The following is a 19,243-nucleotide window of genomic DNA, read 5'->3' on the forward strand; positions in this document are numbered from 1 at the left end:
GGGTGGGAAGAAGTGAGGCAGAATTGAAGTCAGACATGAGGGTTTGAATCCCATCCATTTATGAAACATATACTGTAAGGTAGGTGTATCTAATTAGTGCTTTAAAATGTTAATGATAGTAAATTTTATTCACTAACATTTAGTTAGGGAGGGTTTGTTCTGGTTTATGTACATTCCCTAACCTCACAACAATTGTGTAAGATATGTTAGTCTCTCCATTTCTCAGATAAGAGGCTCAAGTGACTGATCCAAAGTCCCCCAGTGATTGGGGGGAACTGAAGATAGGATACTTTTTATCCCAAACTTTAAAAAACAAAATACTTTTTTATTTTTTTAAAGATTTTATTTATTTGTTTATTTGGCAGAGCACCAGTAGGCAGAGTGGTAGACAGAGGGAGAGGGAGAAGCAGGCTCCCTGCTGAGCAGAGAGCCCTATGTGGGGCGCCATCCCAGGGCGCTGGGATCATGACCTGAGCCAAAGGCAGATGCTCAACTGACTGAGCCACCCAGGCGCCCCGTAAATACTTTGATTTTTAAAAGTCTAAAGGATATTACTGATGTTTAGGGACATAGGCAAAAAGCATGAATCTTCAGTCTGAATAGTATCACCTTTCATTAAGGCAACATATTAAGGACCTACTATTTCCTAGTGAGTGTGCTGGCCATGGTAAGCTTATAAAGCTTACAAGCTAATGCAGGAGGGGACACACAAACTAGTTAAGTAAAACAAATTACAGACTGGGCGGATTATTAGGAAATTGCTATAAGAGAAAAACGGTCCTCCACCGTAGATCAGTGGTCCGGAAAAGACCTCTGAAATAAGTCAGCTTGAGATATAAAAAGAAGCGTCGGGTAGGGGAGGGAAGAAGAGATGGTAAGGGTGGAAGGAAAGGAGAGGCTCTGTTCCTGGCCTAGAGAACCAAAAGCAGAGGGGCGCCAAGTCGGAAAGGGATGCGTTTTGCCCGTAGTGGGAATTAGAAGCAGCCCAGCATAGCTGTAGCATCGTGATGAGGGAAAGTCTTGCTTGAGGAGAAAGGAAGGGTCCGTTTACGCGGTGCGTTTTGGCCCTGTAAGAGTTTGATCTCAGTGCGACAAGACGCTATTAAAGCGTTTTAAACGAGGAAATTATCCGATGTGATGTTTGTGTAATGTCTTGTTTCTTAGTACTCTTTTCCCAAGCTAAATTGTACATCCACCCCCCACCCCCCCAATCACGGTCGTCAAAGCAACAGACTTCGAGTGATCAATTGTGGTGGTCACTTGACCGCTTACTGAGGAGGAGGCGCGAGGTGCCGCCCAAGGTGGGCGGGGCGGGAGGGTTCCGTAAGGAGGGTGGCTCTGCCCTAGACCTGCTCAGCCCGGGTCACTCCGCTGTAGGTCCGGGCCCCGCACCACAGACCGGCCACGCTCCAGGTAGGCTCCTCCCCAGGTAAGCTACACCGCCCTCTGCGACGTCGCCTCAGGCAGGCACCGCCCCACGCTTGGGTGGTGCTAAGAGTCCAGCTCCTCCGAGTCGTCTCCGGCAGGCACGGCCCTGCAGAAGACCGTGGGAGGGCCCGCCCGCCGCGCTTGCCCCAAGCTCCGCCCAGCCTCGGCCCCCGCTCCCGGACACCTCCCCCGCGTCCCCCGCGTCCTCCGCGCCGGCCGCGCCCGCACCGACGTCGTGCCCGCACGGCTTGGGGCGGAGAGGCGGAGAGGCGAGGCTTGGACGTCGGGCGAGCCCGGGCAGCGGAACTGACGCCAGCGGGCTTCCGGGGACGGCCCCCGGGGAGGTCGGCGGCGGCGCCGCAGTCGTGGAGGGGCAGTAGGAGAGTAAGCGGCCGCGGGCGACGCAAGTTCCGCACTGGGCTCTCTTTTCCTCGTCTCACGCTTCTCCTTCCTCTCGCATAGTCGCGTGCTGCCTCCCCACGGCGGCTCTTCCCGACGAAAGCTTTCGGAGTGCGGTTGCTGAGGAGAAGCCATCGCCACCTCGTCTTGGGGCCGAGTGAGGGTGCCTGTCGCGCCGCGTCGCCCCCTGCGCTGCCTCCTTGCCCCCAGTGGTGGGCGCCCTTCTCGTTCGAAGCACTCCCCCCAGCTCCATGAATGGAAATCGGCTCCGCAGGTGAGCAAGTCCGAGCGGGTGGCCCAGTGGGCGGGGGGTGTCCCCAGAGCATCGTCGCTCCCTCCGCCCCAGCCCAGGTGCGCGAGGTGAGCGCGGTCCGGGCGGCTCCTCCTCCCGGCCCCTCCTCCGCCTCCCCGCAGCCCCGCCGCAGTTCCCCGGGGCCACTGAGTAGGCGAAACTGTGGGGAGGGGGCACTGCTTGGAGGATTGAAGTTTGGGGTTCTCCAGGCGATATTACTCTTTTTTTTTCCTCGAGTCTAGAAGGGTTTGTCGTCGCTTTTGTTGTTCCGATTGAAGGTGTAACGGTGTGCGCGTCCTTTAACCGGGTTGTGTGCCCCAAGGAGGCACTGGGCGGTCGGCTCTCTTTTTCCTCTTAAGGTAGTTGTGAAGCTACATGGAGATAACGGTGAGAATTAAGTTTGAAATAGGTGTAAGCGCAGCGTCAGATGCAAGGTGGCATTTCCTCCGTCCCTAAGTTCTCTTCTGATAATTTGTGGCAGCATGGTATGTAGTTTCTGAGGATTTCGGAAATGTCATATCGGCCCGGATTACTGCTTACGTGAGGACGTGGATCTTCAGATTGCTGACAATGTTTTTTTTTTCATTCCCTGTTCCCTAGAGAAGCGGTTATCATATTCCTGGAAATTTAGAATTTAAAAAAAAACTGCTTTCTCTCCTTCGGAAAAGGGCAGTTTTGAGAAAAATTGCAACATGGGCAGTACTTACCTTGAAAAAGAAAAAGCATTCTTTATGATTCTGAAGTAATTAATTGAGAGACGTAAAGTAGGTGTTACATAATGGTTTGCTTTCCCAGGGATCATACTTAATATGTTAAATTAAAAGTATGCTTCATCCAGACAGTAACACATTTTTTTAAGTTAATTTTCAAAATATTGAGGTGGGGGGTGTCTTATTACTGATGGGATCACAAGTTCCTGAATTTCGCATCTCATTTTGCCAGTTTGGGAGATACTTGAATATAAGAAAAACTTAAGTAATAGAGGAAACCAGTGACCTAATGATAATAAAGGATCTGTTGATTAGTTTAAGAAGTATAATTGTCAATAGATGCAAACAGCACGAATTTGTAGAGGTGGGATGGGGAGAGGGGATTACTGCAAGTTTTATTATGTGAAGTTTTCTCTGATCCTTTTCTCCCATTTCTCTTTTGCATGCTTCATTTTTTGTCATCTTCCTATCTTTTTAAAAAATGGATTCTTTGTCTTATAGGTTTTGAAGAGTTTTAGACTTTCATTTGTTTATCATTGATTTGTATATTTCTAAAACTGTTGCCCTGCCTTTGTTTTTTAATTTTGTATCATGCTGTTTAGTGAATATGATGATCTAGGGCTGTAGGTGACTTTTACATAACCTTCTGTTTGTCAAGCCTGGAAAACAAAACATGCAAGTTAAACACTTTATTAATCACCCTGAGAGTTTTAAAGATAGTTCTTTTTTTTTTCTTTTTCTTTTTCTCTTTTGGGTTTTTCATACGAAATTATGCCCCAGTATATGGATGGAGTCTTAGAAAATATTTCTGAAGTCCAGTCACCTAGCCAACTGGTCCAACTAACCAAGTACGATTCAGTAAATGCTCCTGTGAATTCTTGAGCTATAGATAAGTTTTACATCTTCTTTTTGCATACGCCATTGCTGAAATATAGACCCATTTAACTATCTTCATATCTGGGGAGGTAGAATTAGATAATATCAACCATATGCTTAGACATCTTGAAACTCAAAGTTCGCTCTTCAGTGCAGTTTGTATATAATTAACTGTAAACTAATAATGAAGAAGTATAATATGGCTCAAAATTGTCATCATCAAAAACAAAATTTTCATTCTTCCTGAGACTTGTGTAATTGTTATGCTGCATGTGAAATTGAAAGCGTAGCTGGGCTAAACATGCAACTGAGTTTTATTTTTTTTTTAAGATTTTATTTATTTATTTGACAGAGAGAGAGACAGCCAGCGAGAGAGGGAACACAAGCAGGGGGAGCGGGAGAGGAAGAAGCAGGCTCATAGCGGAGGAGCCTGATGTGGGGCTCGATCCCATAATGCTGGGATCAAGCCCTGAGCCGAAGGCAGACGCTTAACGACTGCGCCACCCAGGCGCCCCTGCAACTGAGTTTTAAATCAAGAATTTGACAGGTACAGGGGTGCCAGCCTGGCTCCGTCCGTGGGGCGTGAGATTCTTGATCTCAGGGTTGTGAGTTCGAACCCCACATTGGATGTGGAGATTACTTAAAAATAAGGCTATTTTGATATAAAATATTTTAGACATGGGCGAGCCTTGCTGGCTCAGTCGGTAAAGCATGGGACACTTGATCTCAGTTGTGAGTTTGAGCCCCACCTTGGGTGTAGAGGTTACTTAAAAACATATTTTTAGACATTAATGTTCTCTGATAGTTTGTTGAGTAAATTCTGGACCTTGCTCCAATTTTGTTCTAAGGTTTTGTGTGTGTGTTTGTGTGTGTGTGTAGATTCTTTGGAATTACTTTATTACAAGATATTTTAAATTCTAGTTTTTAGGAAGATACATAGAAAACTTAAATTTATTTACATTGGAGGACTTGGACTTAGGATACAAATGCTATGTAATTGTTTCTTGGTGAATCATTCCTCATTAAAAGTTAATATTTGTTCTTTTTTGCATGTAATATTTTAAGTTATTTTTTAGGGTGTCCTGTACATTGTACTGATTTAGAACTTTGTGAACTTTGATTTAACCAGAGAAGCTGCCACAGTTAGTTTTTAAATATAACAATAGTTTTTTTTCTGTGCCTATGACTCCTTGGTTAGGGGAACTTCTGATGAAACCCTGTTTTTTATAGTTTAGTTACATTTGGACTAAAAGTATATGTTTTAATTCTAAATAAGTGTGAATAGAAGCAGTAGAAATGTTCATGGAGATATCAGTTCTCCTGAGTAGCAGTGTTTTAGAAGCTTACTATTCTAGTCTGTATTTTTAGGTGAAGTCAGACTACTATTTAGGGCAGAAGGAATTGTAGTTACCTACCAATGGAAGAAAAACATTTACTGTCACTTTAAATTAATGGTATGCAGAGTGATTTGTTATGTTTGGTAGTTGTCTTATACAGAGTTGCAGGAGTGAATAGACCGTGTTTCTTAGTGATACTTTTAAGTTCATGTTTGGATCTGCAGAGTGGTTTTAAGGCACTTCATTTCTTTAATAATAAAAATCTAGGGTCGCCTGGGTAGCTCAGTCCATTAAGTGTCTAAATCTTGATCTCAGCTCAAGTCTTGATCTCAGGGTTTTGAGTTCAAGCTCCAGATTGGGCTCCACATGTGGAGCCTACTTAAAAATAATAATAATAAAATAATCTAGAAAAATCATTTGAGAACGAGGTCCAAAGGAGCAGAAGTTGCATGTATGGAAGCTAAGTTTGAATGAGATGAATAAAAGTTGGGGATTCAAAATACTTAAATATATAATGCCATTAAGTTCTCAATTTAGTATTTAAAAATCTTTTTTAATCACTTTGTTGGGATATGTTTACTCGTAGATTTTTGTCTTGAAGAAAAAATTGTCAAAATCCTGCTCTGTCTGGATGGCATGAATTTTGAACATGCAAAAGGTTTTTCTACTCGGTTGCCACTTAAATTTTAGCTTGTGCTGTTCTTGAGTGGCCATCAAAACTTTTTTTCTACTATTTGCTGCTCTTGACTGGCAGTGGGACCTAACAGAAATATGCAAGATTATTTTGATTTTTGTTTTAGAATTGAATTTCTCATACAGTGGTGGAATTTATTTTTTTCCCTGAGGGAAAATTGAAGAGGAGATGAGAAACAACTTTGTTCTTCTAAACAAAAACTTGAAGGATAAAAAGAACATATAGGTAAACCTCAAATGTAATTTGAATAATATGATGAAAACTTTTAAACATTACCCATGATTCCATCACCCTGATCACTCTAAATTTCTAAGCCAGATTTCAAACTAGTAAATCTCTATTCAAAAAAAAAAGATAATGAGGAATTAAGTAATTTAGGAAAGCTGCTAGAATGAATGAAATGATTTCAAGATGCTACTCCCTTTTGCTCTTTTGGAGAATTTTGTATAATAAGTTGTGGATTTAGATTTAATTTATATTCATTTATGTTTTCCAGTGGGAACATTGTGGTTGTTTGTTTCTATAAGCCTGGCCTGATAGCATGCGAAGAGGCCTGGGGCCCTGTAAAGGGGACATTTCCTGGAAGACGTCTCTGTTGTGTATGGAAAAACCGTAGTTCAGAAAAGAATTCTTGCTAAACTGTCATAAACTATTGTATTCTAGTTGAAGACTGTGTTTCTTTATATTACAGCTATCTTTTTTCACATAGGTTCTTATAGTCTCTAAATATTTGAGGGTCCACCTGAAAGATGAAGTAATTAAATATTTTGTTAATCTAACAAAACATTTTCTCTTACAATACTTCAAACTAGGATCTAAAGTAATTTATAAGTTTTCTTTCTTTCTTTCTTTTTTCTTTTTTGATAGATGGGAGAATAAGGCAAGTGATAGTTCATTTTTTGGGAAGGTAAAACTAAAAATACAATTTATTTAAGAATAGTATCCTTTCTAAATGTATGTAGTCTCAGTTTGTTGGGATAAACAGCATTCACCAGACATTCCTACTTCTAATTCAGTTGTCTAGGATACCCAATAGACCCCCATTCTTGGCTCATTAACAAAACAGATGTGAGAAAGAATATTGTGTGGTTTTTCAACCATAATGGTTATGCTGTTAGGATACATGAACAGCCTTTCTGTATTTGGAATTCCTGTAGTTTTCTGCCATTATCTGTGTTAATATTAATAACTTTCTTTGGCTACCCATTGCTTTAAAAAAAAAAAAGACTATTGAGATTTAGCAAAACCATGTCACACAACTGATGTTTTCTCTTAATGTGGGCTTTTTGTCGTTTGATTACAATAAAAAATTTTTTTACATTATTCTGAAATAATAGCGAAATAATTTGGAAGAATTCTTTGTTTTGAATCAGCCGGTTTTTTCTACATTGTTTCTAAGTTGTTAAGTTCTTGAGAAGGCATAAAGTATCTATAGAATATAAACACGGGATATTTTTATGTTTTTCATTTGTGGAAGAAATTTTACAAGAAAATGTTCTCAATTGTAGGCTTACATAATACTATTTTTGAGTCATTACCAATACTTGATGTTTTAACTGATTTCTAAATCATCTAACAAAAGAAGTTCATTGGTGTATCTGAATTTTTAAAAAAGGTTAAAGAATAGATTGCAAAATGGGCTTATACCTTAGCAATGAAGTCTTCTTTTTTTCCTTTTTTTAAAAGAAACTTTTGGTTTCTAAGTTAAGACTTGATTTCTGTTTGCATATTTAACAGAAAAGTGGCATTCCTCTAAAATTACTTAAAAACTTTATAAAATTTTTGTTTGGCTGATCACAGTTTTTCAGAAGCTACCCAACCAGGGCGCCTGGGTGGCACAGTCGTTAAGCGTCTGCCTTCGGCTCAGGGTGTGATCCCAGCGTTCTGGGATCGAGCCCCACATCAGGCTTCTCCGCTAGGAGCCTGCTTCTTCCTCTCCCAGTCCCCCTGCTTGTGTTCCCTCTCTCGCTGCCTGTCTCTGTCAAATAAATAAATAAAAATCTTAAAAAAAAAAAAAAAGAACTACCCAACCTTTAATTATGAAATAAATCTCAAGGCATTTCCATAGTGTAGGAGCTACTTGGGTAATGTGCTCTCTTGTTTTCAAGGGGCAAAATGCCTTTTTAACAGTTATTCCTCAGTACTGCCATCTGAGAAATTTTACCCTCAGCAGGCTGAATTTCTACAAGTGATTATTTAGCTATAGTGAAATAATAAATGTAACATGGTAATAAGTGCACTGTTTGTACAGGTTCATTGAATGAATAGGTAGACTTAGTAGGTGGGAAGTTACTAAAATCTCATGCTAATGTTTACTGCTTAGCCTTGTGGGTTTTTGTATTAAACAGGCATTTTATTATGTCAAATTTTGAAGCCAACTCAATATATTTTTCCAAACAAATCAGATTTTTTCCTGGGTATAAAAATATTTATTATTTAAAAAAAGCAAACAATATAGGAAAGTCTAAAATAGAAAGTGAAGGGGCACCTGGGTGGCACAGTGGGTTGAGCCTCCAGCTCTTGGTTTCAGCTCAGGTCATGATCTCAGAGTTGTGAGATTGAACCCTACAATGGGCTCCTCATTCAGGGGAGCCTGCTTGTGACTTTCTGTCCCTCTCCCTCTGCCCTTCCGCTTCTGCTCTCTCTCAAAGAAATAAATCTTCAAAAAAAAAATAGTGAAAATAATATCCCGTCCTGTGGATAAAACCATTGCTAATTTTTTTCTTGTGTATCTTCCCAGACATCCATCCATCTCTCTCTCTCCATCCATCATATTGTTTTTAACCTGTTTTTTCTACTCAGTAATGTGTCCTGGACATTTTTTTCCATAGTAATACTTACATTTTTACAGAAATGAGATAGTTTTTACTCATTACACATTTAACCAATCTCATCGATGGTGGTTTAGGTTTCTTTCTTTTTTGTTTTTCATTATAAATAAAACTTTGGTAGGTATCCTAGTATATATGTCTGTATAGTGGTCCAGTAATTGCTATAGGATAAATTTCTAGAAGGAGAATTGTTGAAACAAGATGTATTCCATGAATATTGAAGCAGAAGTTCCCAGTGAAGGGGCGCCTGGGTGGCTCAGTCGTTGAGCGTCTGCCTTCGGCTCAGGGCGTGATCCCGGCGTTATGGGATCGAGCCCTGCATCAGGCTCCTCCACTGGGAGCCTGCTTCTTCCTCTCCCACTCTCCCTGCTTGTGTTCCCTCTTTCTCTGGCTGTCTCTCTGTCAAATAAATAAATAAAATAAAATAAAATAAAATAAAATAAAATAAAAGTTCCCAGTGAAAATCCATTATTTTCGTAATAGACTGTAGTATAAGCTGTAGTTGATTTATTCACTGTTTTTCATCATTCACATTTGCTGTAGGCTGTTACGTAGCTTTGTACTCAAAACTAGTACATTGTTAGACTGTTAGGTCAGTGAACAACATATACACAAATATCCTTTGAACATGTATTGTTTTATGTTTGAAGTTTAATGTAGTTAGTGAAAGGAACATTTGAGGTGGAGAGAAGTTCCAGATAGTGCTTTGTATTTCTGTGTATTTATATCTTCAAATCTAGTGAGCAATACATGTATTTGTTAAATAACTGAAATGTGTTTCACTTAAAGTATAATTTGTTGTATTGACAGAGTTGCTTCATTAATTTACATTAAAATATTTTTTGGATACTTAAACTTGATGATGATGATGATTTTATAATAACGGTAGAGTTTGTTACATTGCTTATTCATGAAACAATTTTGATTTTTTGCCAGTTTGTGTAAATAGCATCCGGCAAAATAATGGGGGGTGGGTTTGGCAGTGTGATATAGTATACAAAGCATGGGTTTTAGAGACAAATCCTGGCTCTCAAATTAACTGACTTGATAATGATGTGTCCTTGGTAATGATGTGTCATTGTAGATTTCAGTGATTGTAACAAATTTACCACTCTGGTGTGGGGATGTTGATTGGGAGGCTATGGGTATGTGTGGGCAGGAGGCATATGGGCAATATACCATCTGCTTGGTTTTGCTGTGAACCTGAAATTGCTGTAAAAAATAAAGTCTAAGGGTGCCTGGGTGGCTCAGTTGGTTGGGCATGGGACTCTTGGTTTTGACTCAGGTCGTGAGATCGAGCCCCACGTCTCTGCTGAGCACAGAGATGGCCTCAGAGATTCTCTTCTTTCCTTGCCCCCTACTCCTCCCCCAGCTTGTGTACACACGTGTGCACGTGTGTGTGCTCTCTCTCAAATAAATATATTTTTAAAAAAAAATCTATTAAAAAATTTAATTGTGACTTTGGGCAGTGCATTTAATCTTCCTTAACCTTAATTTCCTTGTCCATACAATGAGATGGTAAAAAGAGTTTAAGTATGCAAAGGAAATGGCACTTCTTTCCTTCCTATTTTTTAAGAGAATTGAGGATGTGTACAAATAGGTAGAATTATGTAATAAACTACCATGGACCCATCACCCAAACCCAACACTCATCAACCCACATCCAATCTAATTTCCCATCCCTTGTATTTTTTTGAAGCATAGTCTACTCATAATACTCTTTGTTTCATAAATATCTACTAAGTATTTACAAAAGATACAGGCTTTTTAAACCATAGTATCATTATCACAACAAAATAATAATAGTCTATATCAAATATCTAGTCAGTGTCCAAATTCCTACTTGTCTCAGCTGTGCTTTTTTTTTAATTTGCCTTTTATTTATTTTTTTCATTTTTTAGTTCGGATCCAAATAAGTTTTACAGATTGTGACTGATTGTCTTTTTTAAATTCCAGTATAGTTAATGTACAGTGTTATATTCGTTTCATGTGTACAATATAGTAATTCAACAATTCTATACATTACTCAGTGTTCATCGTAAGTGTACTCCTAATTCCCTTCACCTATTTCACCCATCCTCCACCCTCCTCCTCTCTGGTAACCACCAGTTTCCTATATTTAGGAGTCTGGTTTTTTTGGTCTCTTTTTTTCATTTGTTTTGTTTCTTAAATTCCACATATATGTGAAATATGGCATTTGTCTTTCTCTGACTAACCTGTTTCACTTAACATTATATACTCTCTAGATCCATCCATGTTGTTGCAAATGGCAAGATACCATTCTTTTTTATGTCTGAGTGATATTCTGTTGCACTGGCGTGTGTGTGTGTGTGTACATATACCACCTCTTTTTTACATCTTTTAAGTGTCTTTTAATCTTTAAGTTTTCTATCCTCCCCCCCCCCCCAATGTATTTTATGGATTGTCCTTTTAGAGTTATCACAGTCTGGATTTTGCTGGTTCCATCTTCATTGTGTAATTTAACATGTTCCTTTCAATTTACTGTTAACTGCTAGGACCTAAAGTCTTGGTGATGTTCAGGGCATTATTTTTGAACTTACTCCAGTGAAGTTTGGTTCCCACCCCTTTGCTGAAATTGTTCTTATCAAGGTCAACACAGAGTTTGGTAAATTCAGTAGTCAATTCCCAAATCTTCATTTTATTTGACTACATTTGATTAAGTTGCTTACTTCTTGAACATTTTTTTTTTAGATTTATTTATTTAATTTTTAAAGAGAGAGGGAGAGAGAAAGCACAAGCAGGAGGGGCAGAGGCAGAAGGAAAGAGAATCTCAAGCCGACTCTGCACTGAGTACGTAGCCTGACACGGGGCTCGATCTCATGACCCTGAGATCACAACCTGAGCTGAAACCAAGCTTTGCCTGTTTAACCGACTGCACCACCCAGGCGCCCTAAAACACTTTTTTCCGTTTCTTCCTGGGTACCACTCTCTCCAGGTTCTCCTCAACCTTACTGGATATCTCTTTTCTGCCTCCTTTGCTATACCCTCTTCATTTCCCCCAATCTCTAAACATGGGGAGTATCCCAGGCTTTAGTGTTCCTCTGTACCCTGCCACAGTTTGGGTAATCCCTAGTCCAATGGTTTCAAATACCACTAATATGCCGAGGACCTCACATTTATGTCTCTAGCCTGGGCCTCTCCCTTGAACTTTACACCCATCTAACTGCTTACTAGATACCCCATTGTATAGACACATCAAACTTAGCATATCCTAAAAATTCTCCTGATTTCCTCTCCAAACTTGCTGCAATCACTGAGTCTTTCTTAACTCAGTAAATGACACTTCCATTCTTTTAGTCGCTTAGACTAAAAACCAAACCAAAACAACAACAACAAAAAAACCTGAGCAACCCTTGAGCTCTTTTCTCTCAAACCACACACCTAATCCATTAGCAGTTCCCATCAGGTCTACCTTGTAAACATTTTCCACATCAACATTATTCCCCCAACTGCTACCACCTCATCCCTAGCCAACATTATCCTCTGCTTGGACAGTCAGCTAGCCTACTAACTGATCTCTCTGTACTTTTACGTATAGTTTTTCATAACAGCAGTCAGAGTGATTGTTTAAAAAAAGAATTTAAGTCAGATCACAATGCTTCTTGACCCTTTGTTGGTTTCTTATGCCTCAATACAATCCAAAGATCTCATCATGGTTTTCAAATGCCGTATGATCTGATCTCCCATTATTTCTCTGACCTCATCTCTTACTCTCTTCTTGCTCACTGTGCTTCAAGCATAGTGATTTCTTTGCTGTTCACCAAGCAAGCTTCTGCTTTTTCCTTTATGGGATGTTATTCCAGATGTTCACATGACTTTTTCTCACTTCCTCTGTTTTCTGCGGACTTGTCACCCTTTCAAAGAGGCCTTCTTTAACAAACCCATCTAAAATGGTTAACTACCTATTCCATTCAAACCCCCCTTCCTATCCCTTCAGTGTATTTTATTTATTTGGGGGGGGTGGTGAGGGGCAGAGGGAGAGGGGGAGAGAGGATCTTAAGTAGACTCCATGTCCAGAGCAGAGCTTGATGCAGGGCTCTGTCTCACAACCCTGAGATCACCGGAGCCTAAATCAAGAGTCAGATGCTTAAGTGACTGAGCCACCTAGGCACCCCTATCCCCTTAATGTATTTTGTTTTTCTTTATAGCACTTACTACCTGATTGGCCAAAAAGAAGTGCAGTATAATCTGCCATATAACCCTCCCATAAAAGCTTCATGAGGATCAGTTCTTTATTAATATTTTTAAAATTATTGTTCACCTGAGCCTGAACAATGCTTGACCATTGAAGGCAATGATTCATTGAACAAATTAATGAGTCAATGAATGATTGACTTTCAGCAGATGTTAGTCTGTAGTAGTGTAATGGTATAATGGTATAGTGTAATGATAGTTTGTATAGTATAATGGTTAAAAATGCAGGCTCTGAATCAGGCCAACTATTTGCAAATCCTGGCTTTGCTACTTTCTAACTGTGATAGTGGTTTTTAATCTCCCTATGCCTCAGTTTCCTCAGTATAAAAAGTACCTGCCTCAAAGGTTATGTTGCAAGAAATCACGTAATATATTTCGAATATTTAATAATAAAGATAGGGGCCCCTGGGTGGCTCAGTCAGTTAAGCGCCAAACTCTTGATTTCAGCTCAGGTCATGATCTCAGGGTCATGGAATTGAGCCCCACTTGGGGCTCAGGCTCAGTGAGGAGTCTGCTTGAGATTCTCTACCTCTCACTCCTCCCTCTCTCCCTCCCGCTCATGCACATGTGTGTTCTCTCTAAAATAAATAAATCTTTAAAAAAAATGTTTAACAATAAAGTAGCTATTGTTAATGTTAACTTTCCTTACGTATTAAGATAGACTATCCCCCCCAATATATTAGGAACTACTTAAAGCAAATAACTGTGACTTATTAAATAATCTATGTATCTATAAAAACTTGAACATAATTATTGTTCAATAAATATTTGAAGTTAGGTAAGTGACCTTTTATGTTTTTTTTTTTCTTTTAAGTTTTATTTATTTAAGCGATCTCTACACACTCACCCTGGGGCTCAAACTCACAACCCTGAGATGAAGAGCTGTATGCCCCTCCGACTGAGCCAGTTAGGTGCCCCTATGTTTTTGATTTTTTTTTTTAAATTATCTGTGGGGGCAGTGAGTTTCATAAGAGAATGGGGTATATAGGAAGAGTAAAATACTATTTTTAAGCCAATCTTGATAGTAATCACTTGTAAATAAAATAGCAGAAAGTTATGTTTTAACACATAAAAGGTATTTTAAAATTGTAATGCCTAATGCTAGAGAGGGTAAGAGAGAGAAATCTGGTGATAACATTGTGTTCACTTGCTAGTTGAGCAGGAAATATCAAGAGTCAGAAACACATTTCTGTTCCTACCCTTTGATTTGGTAAGTCTACTTCTGAAATTGATATGAAGGGAAAAAATTCTGTACACTGTTTCCCTCTCTACCTCCCCCCAATACTAGGTGCTTAACGCAGGGAAGTGCACTTAGTGTATTGTGTGACATGTTGTCGATGCTTGTTAGTATTTGTTAAAGAGCTACTACTTTTTTTTTTTTAATTTAAAGCCAAGCGCATCTAGAATATATAGTTTTGTCTCATTTTTAAATTAAGGCAGCTGAACATACCTCAGCATAATAAAGGCTACACATGACAAGGCCACAGCCAATATCATATTCAACAGTAAAAAGCTGAAAATTTTTCCTCTAAGGTGAGGAAAAAGACATGGACGCTGCTGACCCTTGCCACTTTCATTCACCATGGTACTAGAAGTACTAGCCAGAACAATTAGGCAAGAAGAAGAAATAAAAGACATCCTATTCTGAAAGGAAAGGAAGAAGTGAAGATGACACTATTTGCAGATGACATTGTCTATAGAAAACCTGAAAGACTCCACCAAAAAACTGTCAGATTAAATGAATTTAGTAAAGTTGCAGGATATAAAATCAATATACAAAAAAATTTGTTGTATTTTTGTACACTAATGATCTGTCAGAGAAATTAAGAAAACATTCTCATCTTCAATAGAATCAAAAAGAACAAAATACCTAGAAATAAATTTAACTAAGGAGGTGAAAAACACATACTAAAAACTGTAAGACATTGATAAAAGAAACTGAAGACAACACAAATAAATGGAAAGTGCTCATGGACTGGAAAAATTAATATTGTAAAAATGTCCATACTACCTAAAGCAATCTGCAGGTTCAGTATAATCCCTATCAAAATTCCAATGGCATTTTCCACAGAAATAGAACAAACAATTCTAAAATTTGTATCAAACCACGAAAGACCACAAATAGCCAAAGCAGTCTTAAGAAAGAAGAACAAAACTGGATGCATCATGTTCCCTGATTTCAAACTATATTACAGAGCTGTAGTAATCAAAGCAGTATGGTGTTGGTATAAAAATAGATATATAGGTCAATGGAACAGAATAGAGAACTCAGGAATAAACCTACCTGTAAATAGTCAATTAGTTTTCCACGAAGGAGCCAAGAATGTACAGTGGGGAAAGGACAGTCTGTTGCTTCAATAAATGGTATTGGGAAAACTAAAGAATGAAATTGCTTCCCTATCTTATACCATACACAAAAATTAACTCAAAGTGGATTAAAGACTTGAACGTAAGACTTGCAGCCATAAAATTCCTGGAAGAAGGCAGGTGGTAAGCTCCTTGACGTCAGTCTTGGAGATGATATTTTGGTTTTCAGTTGTGTGGAATTTGTTTTTCGGCCCTTCATTTTCAGTCTTTGTGCTTACATCTGAAGTGCGTCTCTTGTAGGCAGTATATAGATGGGTCTAGTTTTTTTAATTCATTCAGCCACTCCACTTTGTCTTAGTCCATTTTCATTTAAAGAAATTGTTGATAGTTATGTACTTAATTGCTGTTTTGCTAATTGTTTTCATGCTGTTTTGTAGTTCCTCCATTCCTTCTCTGCTCTCTTCCTTTGGGTTTTGATGATTTCCTTTAATGGGTGCTAGATTCTTTTGTCTTTTATCTTATTTATCTTTATGTATTTATTGTAGGGTTTTTCTTTGTTGGTTACAATGAGGCGTCATGACTTTTTTTATTTTTTTTAAGCACCAGCAGCACATTCCCTCTGATGATACTCAGCAGCCTTTTAAAAACTTGTATGTTGGGGCGCCTGGGTGGCACAGCAGTTAAGCGTCTGCCTTCGGCTCAGGGCGTGATCCCGGCGTTACGGGATCGAGCCCCACATCAGGCTCCTCCGCTATGAGCCTGCTTCTTCCTCTCCCACTCCCCCTGCTTGTGTTCCCTCTCTCGCTGGCTGTCTCTATCTCTGACGAATAAATAAATAAAATATTAAAAAAAAAAAACTTGTATGTGTACCCTGAACCTAATAATACACTGTATGTTAGTTAATTAACTTTAATTAAAAAAAAAAAACTTGTATGTGTGGTATCTGATATTTACCAATTTCACTGGAGTGTAACTTAAAACTTTTCTTTATACATTGTCTTGGTTAAAAAAAAAAAAGGTTGTATTGAGTTTGGGGGACATAGTGTAAATATTTGCTTTATAAGAATAATTTGAAAAAATTATATTGAAAGATGTTTAAACATATTCTAAGAAGTTTAGATTTTAAAAACCAAGAGGTATTTTGCAGGAAAAAATTCAGTTCTGTGGTATATGCCTGTAATGACCAGGTTAAAATGGAAGTGAAATGGAAACCCAGAGAAGTTATGACCATAAAAGCCACTTTTTCCCTGAGGACATTTGCTACTTTTGGAAACTTTAAATTTTGATGCCTAAAGATGTGAAGTGAACAGAAATTAAAGTCCAGAGTCTGCACATGATGGAGATTATACAGGAGACCTTCTGTGCCATCCACTGGGACCCTCAAATGCTATACTCAGGGTGAAACTAATCTTGAAGTGGATGACCTTCACTGGAAGCCTATACTATAATCTTGAATTTAAGTTGCACTGGAGTGGTAGTAGTCTCAGGCACCTGACAAACAAATGCAGATCTTTCCTTGAGGAGTGTATCTTTATCCTAGTTCTCAAATTATTTCTACAAATTACTTTTCAAGTACAATGACCAGATATACATGCTGACAAAATACCATGAGCAAGAATGAAAACAAAATCAGACTTCAGATATGGAAGCTGTCAGTTGCAAACTAGAAAACAAATATTTACAAACAACTATGTTTATATATAATATATATCATATAAATAATATATATGTGATATATATATATGTATTTTTTTTTTTTTTTTTTTTAAGATTTTGTCAGGGCAGGGGCGCCTGGGTGGCTCAGATGGTTAAGCGTCTGCCTTCATCTTGGGTCATGATCCTGGGGTCCTGGGATCAAGCCCCACATCGGGCTCCTGGGTCAGCGGGGAGCCTGCTTCTCCCTCTCCCCCTGCTTATGCTCTCTCTCTCTCTCTCTGTATCTCTGTGTCTCAAATGAACAAATAAAATCTTAAAAAAAAAAAAAAAGATTTTGTCAAGGCACTAGAGCATGCACGGCGCTTTAACCAACTGAGCCACCCAGGCGTCCCAACAACTATATGTTTTTTAAAGATTTTATTTATGTGTGAAAGAGAGAGCGAGCACAAGCACGGGGAAGGGGGAGAGGGAGAAACAGACTGTCAGCTCAGCGGGGAGCCCAACACGAAGCTGGATCCCAGGACCCTGAGCTGAAGTCAGATGCTTAACCAACTGAGCCACCCAGGCGCCCCTAAGCAACTATATTTATAGGGTATAGTAGCAACTGGGTTGGATATAGAATCCATGCATGCAGGCTACGGAGGGCAAATTTTAGAGGTGTTTGAAAAAGATTTAAAAAATAACAGAAGGAACCTTTCTGAAATACTGATCTCAAGTGAAGATTAAACCTGTTTTGGGCACTTGGGTTAAGCGTCTGCCTTCAGCTCAGGTCATGATCCCAGGGTCCTGGGATCTATCCCGCGTCAGGCTCTCCTCAGCAGGGAGCCTGCTTCTCCCTCTGGCTGCCCCTCTCGCTGCTTGTGCGTGCGTGCGCGCTCTCTCTCTCTCTCTCAAATAAATAAATAAATAAAATCTTTAAAAAATATATGTTTCAACCTAACAGAGAACCACACAAGGACATATTTATGGAGTCTCAAGTTTCAGTTATAAAGAATGCATACAGAAAAAGCAATCACAATACCAAATACTAGAAGACAATGCCTGTGGAAATTTGAAGATCAAATTGTTGAAAGTACCGGTTCATTTCAGGGAGTGTGTGTGTGTGTGAAGGTAACAGACATTCTTAAATGTGTAAAGGCTTGGAAAATCTATCCCTACCCCCCCATGCCTTTTTGTTTAACACAACTTAAAGGCATTCATTAGAATAACAAATGAATTTGAAACCTGAAGAAGGGAAACTATTGCAGTTGGAAAGGATTGGTAGTGAGCAAAGAAACCATATTAACTTAAATACATTAATGTATTATGCCTTTGTTTTTCTTATAATGAGATATTTTCTCTATTTTTCTACAATGATGGATGTTTTGGTTATCTTACTGTATTAGTGAGGTTAAAACAACAGCAGCAGTTTATTATTTCTCAAGATTTTGCGGCTAGAAGATCAACTGGTACCATCATCGAGAAGGGGGAAGCATCTGGGGAGTCTGGGCTCTTGTATACTTTGGTCTTTCCATCTGGCAGATTGGGCTTCCTTACCATGGAGGCTGGGGTCCAGGAAGTAGCATTCCAAAAGACAAAGGCAGAAGCTGCAGATCTTTTTAAGTCTCAGAAGTTACACAGTGTAACTACCTCTGCATTCTGTGGAAGTCCAGGGACAACCCAGATTCAAGGGGAAAGCAAAGCCACCACTTCTTGATGGAAAGAGTGGTAGGGATTTACAGCTGTCTTTTATTGTCGTATGAGCTATTCAGCTACTGATTATGATCTCTTTCCCAGAATGTAATTTGGAAGGAAAGGGATGGTGGAATAGACTAAACAAAACTCTTGTGTTCCATTAAGTGAGTACCTCCATTAAGTTTAACTTCATTAGCAAGGTAAACTTTATCTTGATTTTTGTTTAAAAAAATAGGTAATAATAACATATGATTCAAAATTAAAAAATATATATATAAAGGGATACACAGGCATTTCTGCTATAATGTGATATTATGCAGTCATACTGAGCCTTAATGGGGTAAGGGGTGGGAATAGAATCGAAGCTAACCAGTCAAAACCTATGCAGCTTTGTGGCTCCTGCCTGGCTCATTTGGTAGGTAGAGCATGTGACTCTTGATCTCAGGATTGTAAGTTTGAGCCCCACATTGGGTGTAGAGGTTACTTAAAAATGAAATCTTACGAAAAAAATAAAAATCTATGTGACTTTGTAACTAGGGTATATAGAAGCAGTGAAAATTCTAATAAAAATACCATAACAGTTTAACATATTAAATTCATAATGATTGGAAAACATTCTGGCAGTTCCTTAAAAGGCAATTCCATCCCTAGGAATCTACGCAAGAGAAGAGAAAACTTATGTCCATACAAGGACATGGTATGAGTGTTCATAGCAGCATTATTTATTATAATAGCCAAAAAGTGGCAACAATCAAAATGTCCATCAAATGGTAAATGGATAAATAAAATGCGGTATATCCAAACAATGGAAAACTACTGGGGAG

At 39.0% G+C, this 19,243-nt stretch overlaps 1 protein-coding gene across 3 annotated transcripts in view; it reads left to right on the top strand.

The window, feature by feature from the left end:
- The first annotated feature begins 1,317 nt into the window (after positions 1-1,317).
- The window catches only part of AGO3 (argonaute RISC catalytic component 3), a 127,999-nt gene continuing 110,073 nt past the window's right edge, over positions 1,318-19,243 (top strand). The window contains exons 1-2 of one of the 3 annotated variants that reach the window (XM_044390538.3): positions 1,318-1,429; positions 1,891-2,101. In XM_044390538.3, the coding sequence (XP_044246473.1) occupies positions 2,083-2,101 (19 nt within the window). In that variant the 5' untranslated portion in view covers positions 1,318-1,429; positions 1,891-2,082. Of the gene's footprint in view, positions 1,430-1,708; positions 2,102-19,243 lie in introns of those variants that run through there. The other 2 variants (XM_044390539.3, XM_044390540.3) reach the window with 2 other exon arrangements.

The sequence above is a fragment of the Ursus arctos genome, unplaced genomic scaffold, assembly GCF_023065955.2.
Source record: "Ursus arctos isolate Adak ecotype North America unplaced genomic scaffold, UrsArc2.0 scaffold_32, whole genome shotgun sequence".
In the NCBI taxonomy this organism is placed as follows: domain Eukaryota; kingdom Metazoa; phylum Chordata; class Mammalia; order Carnivora; family Ursidae; genus Ursus; species Ursus arctos.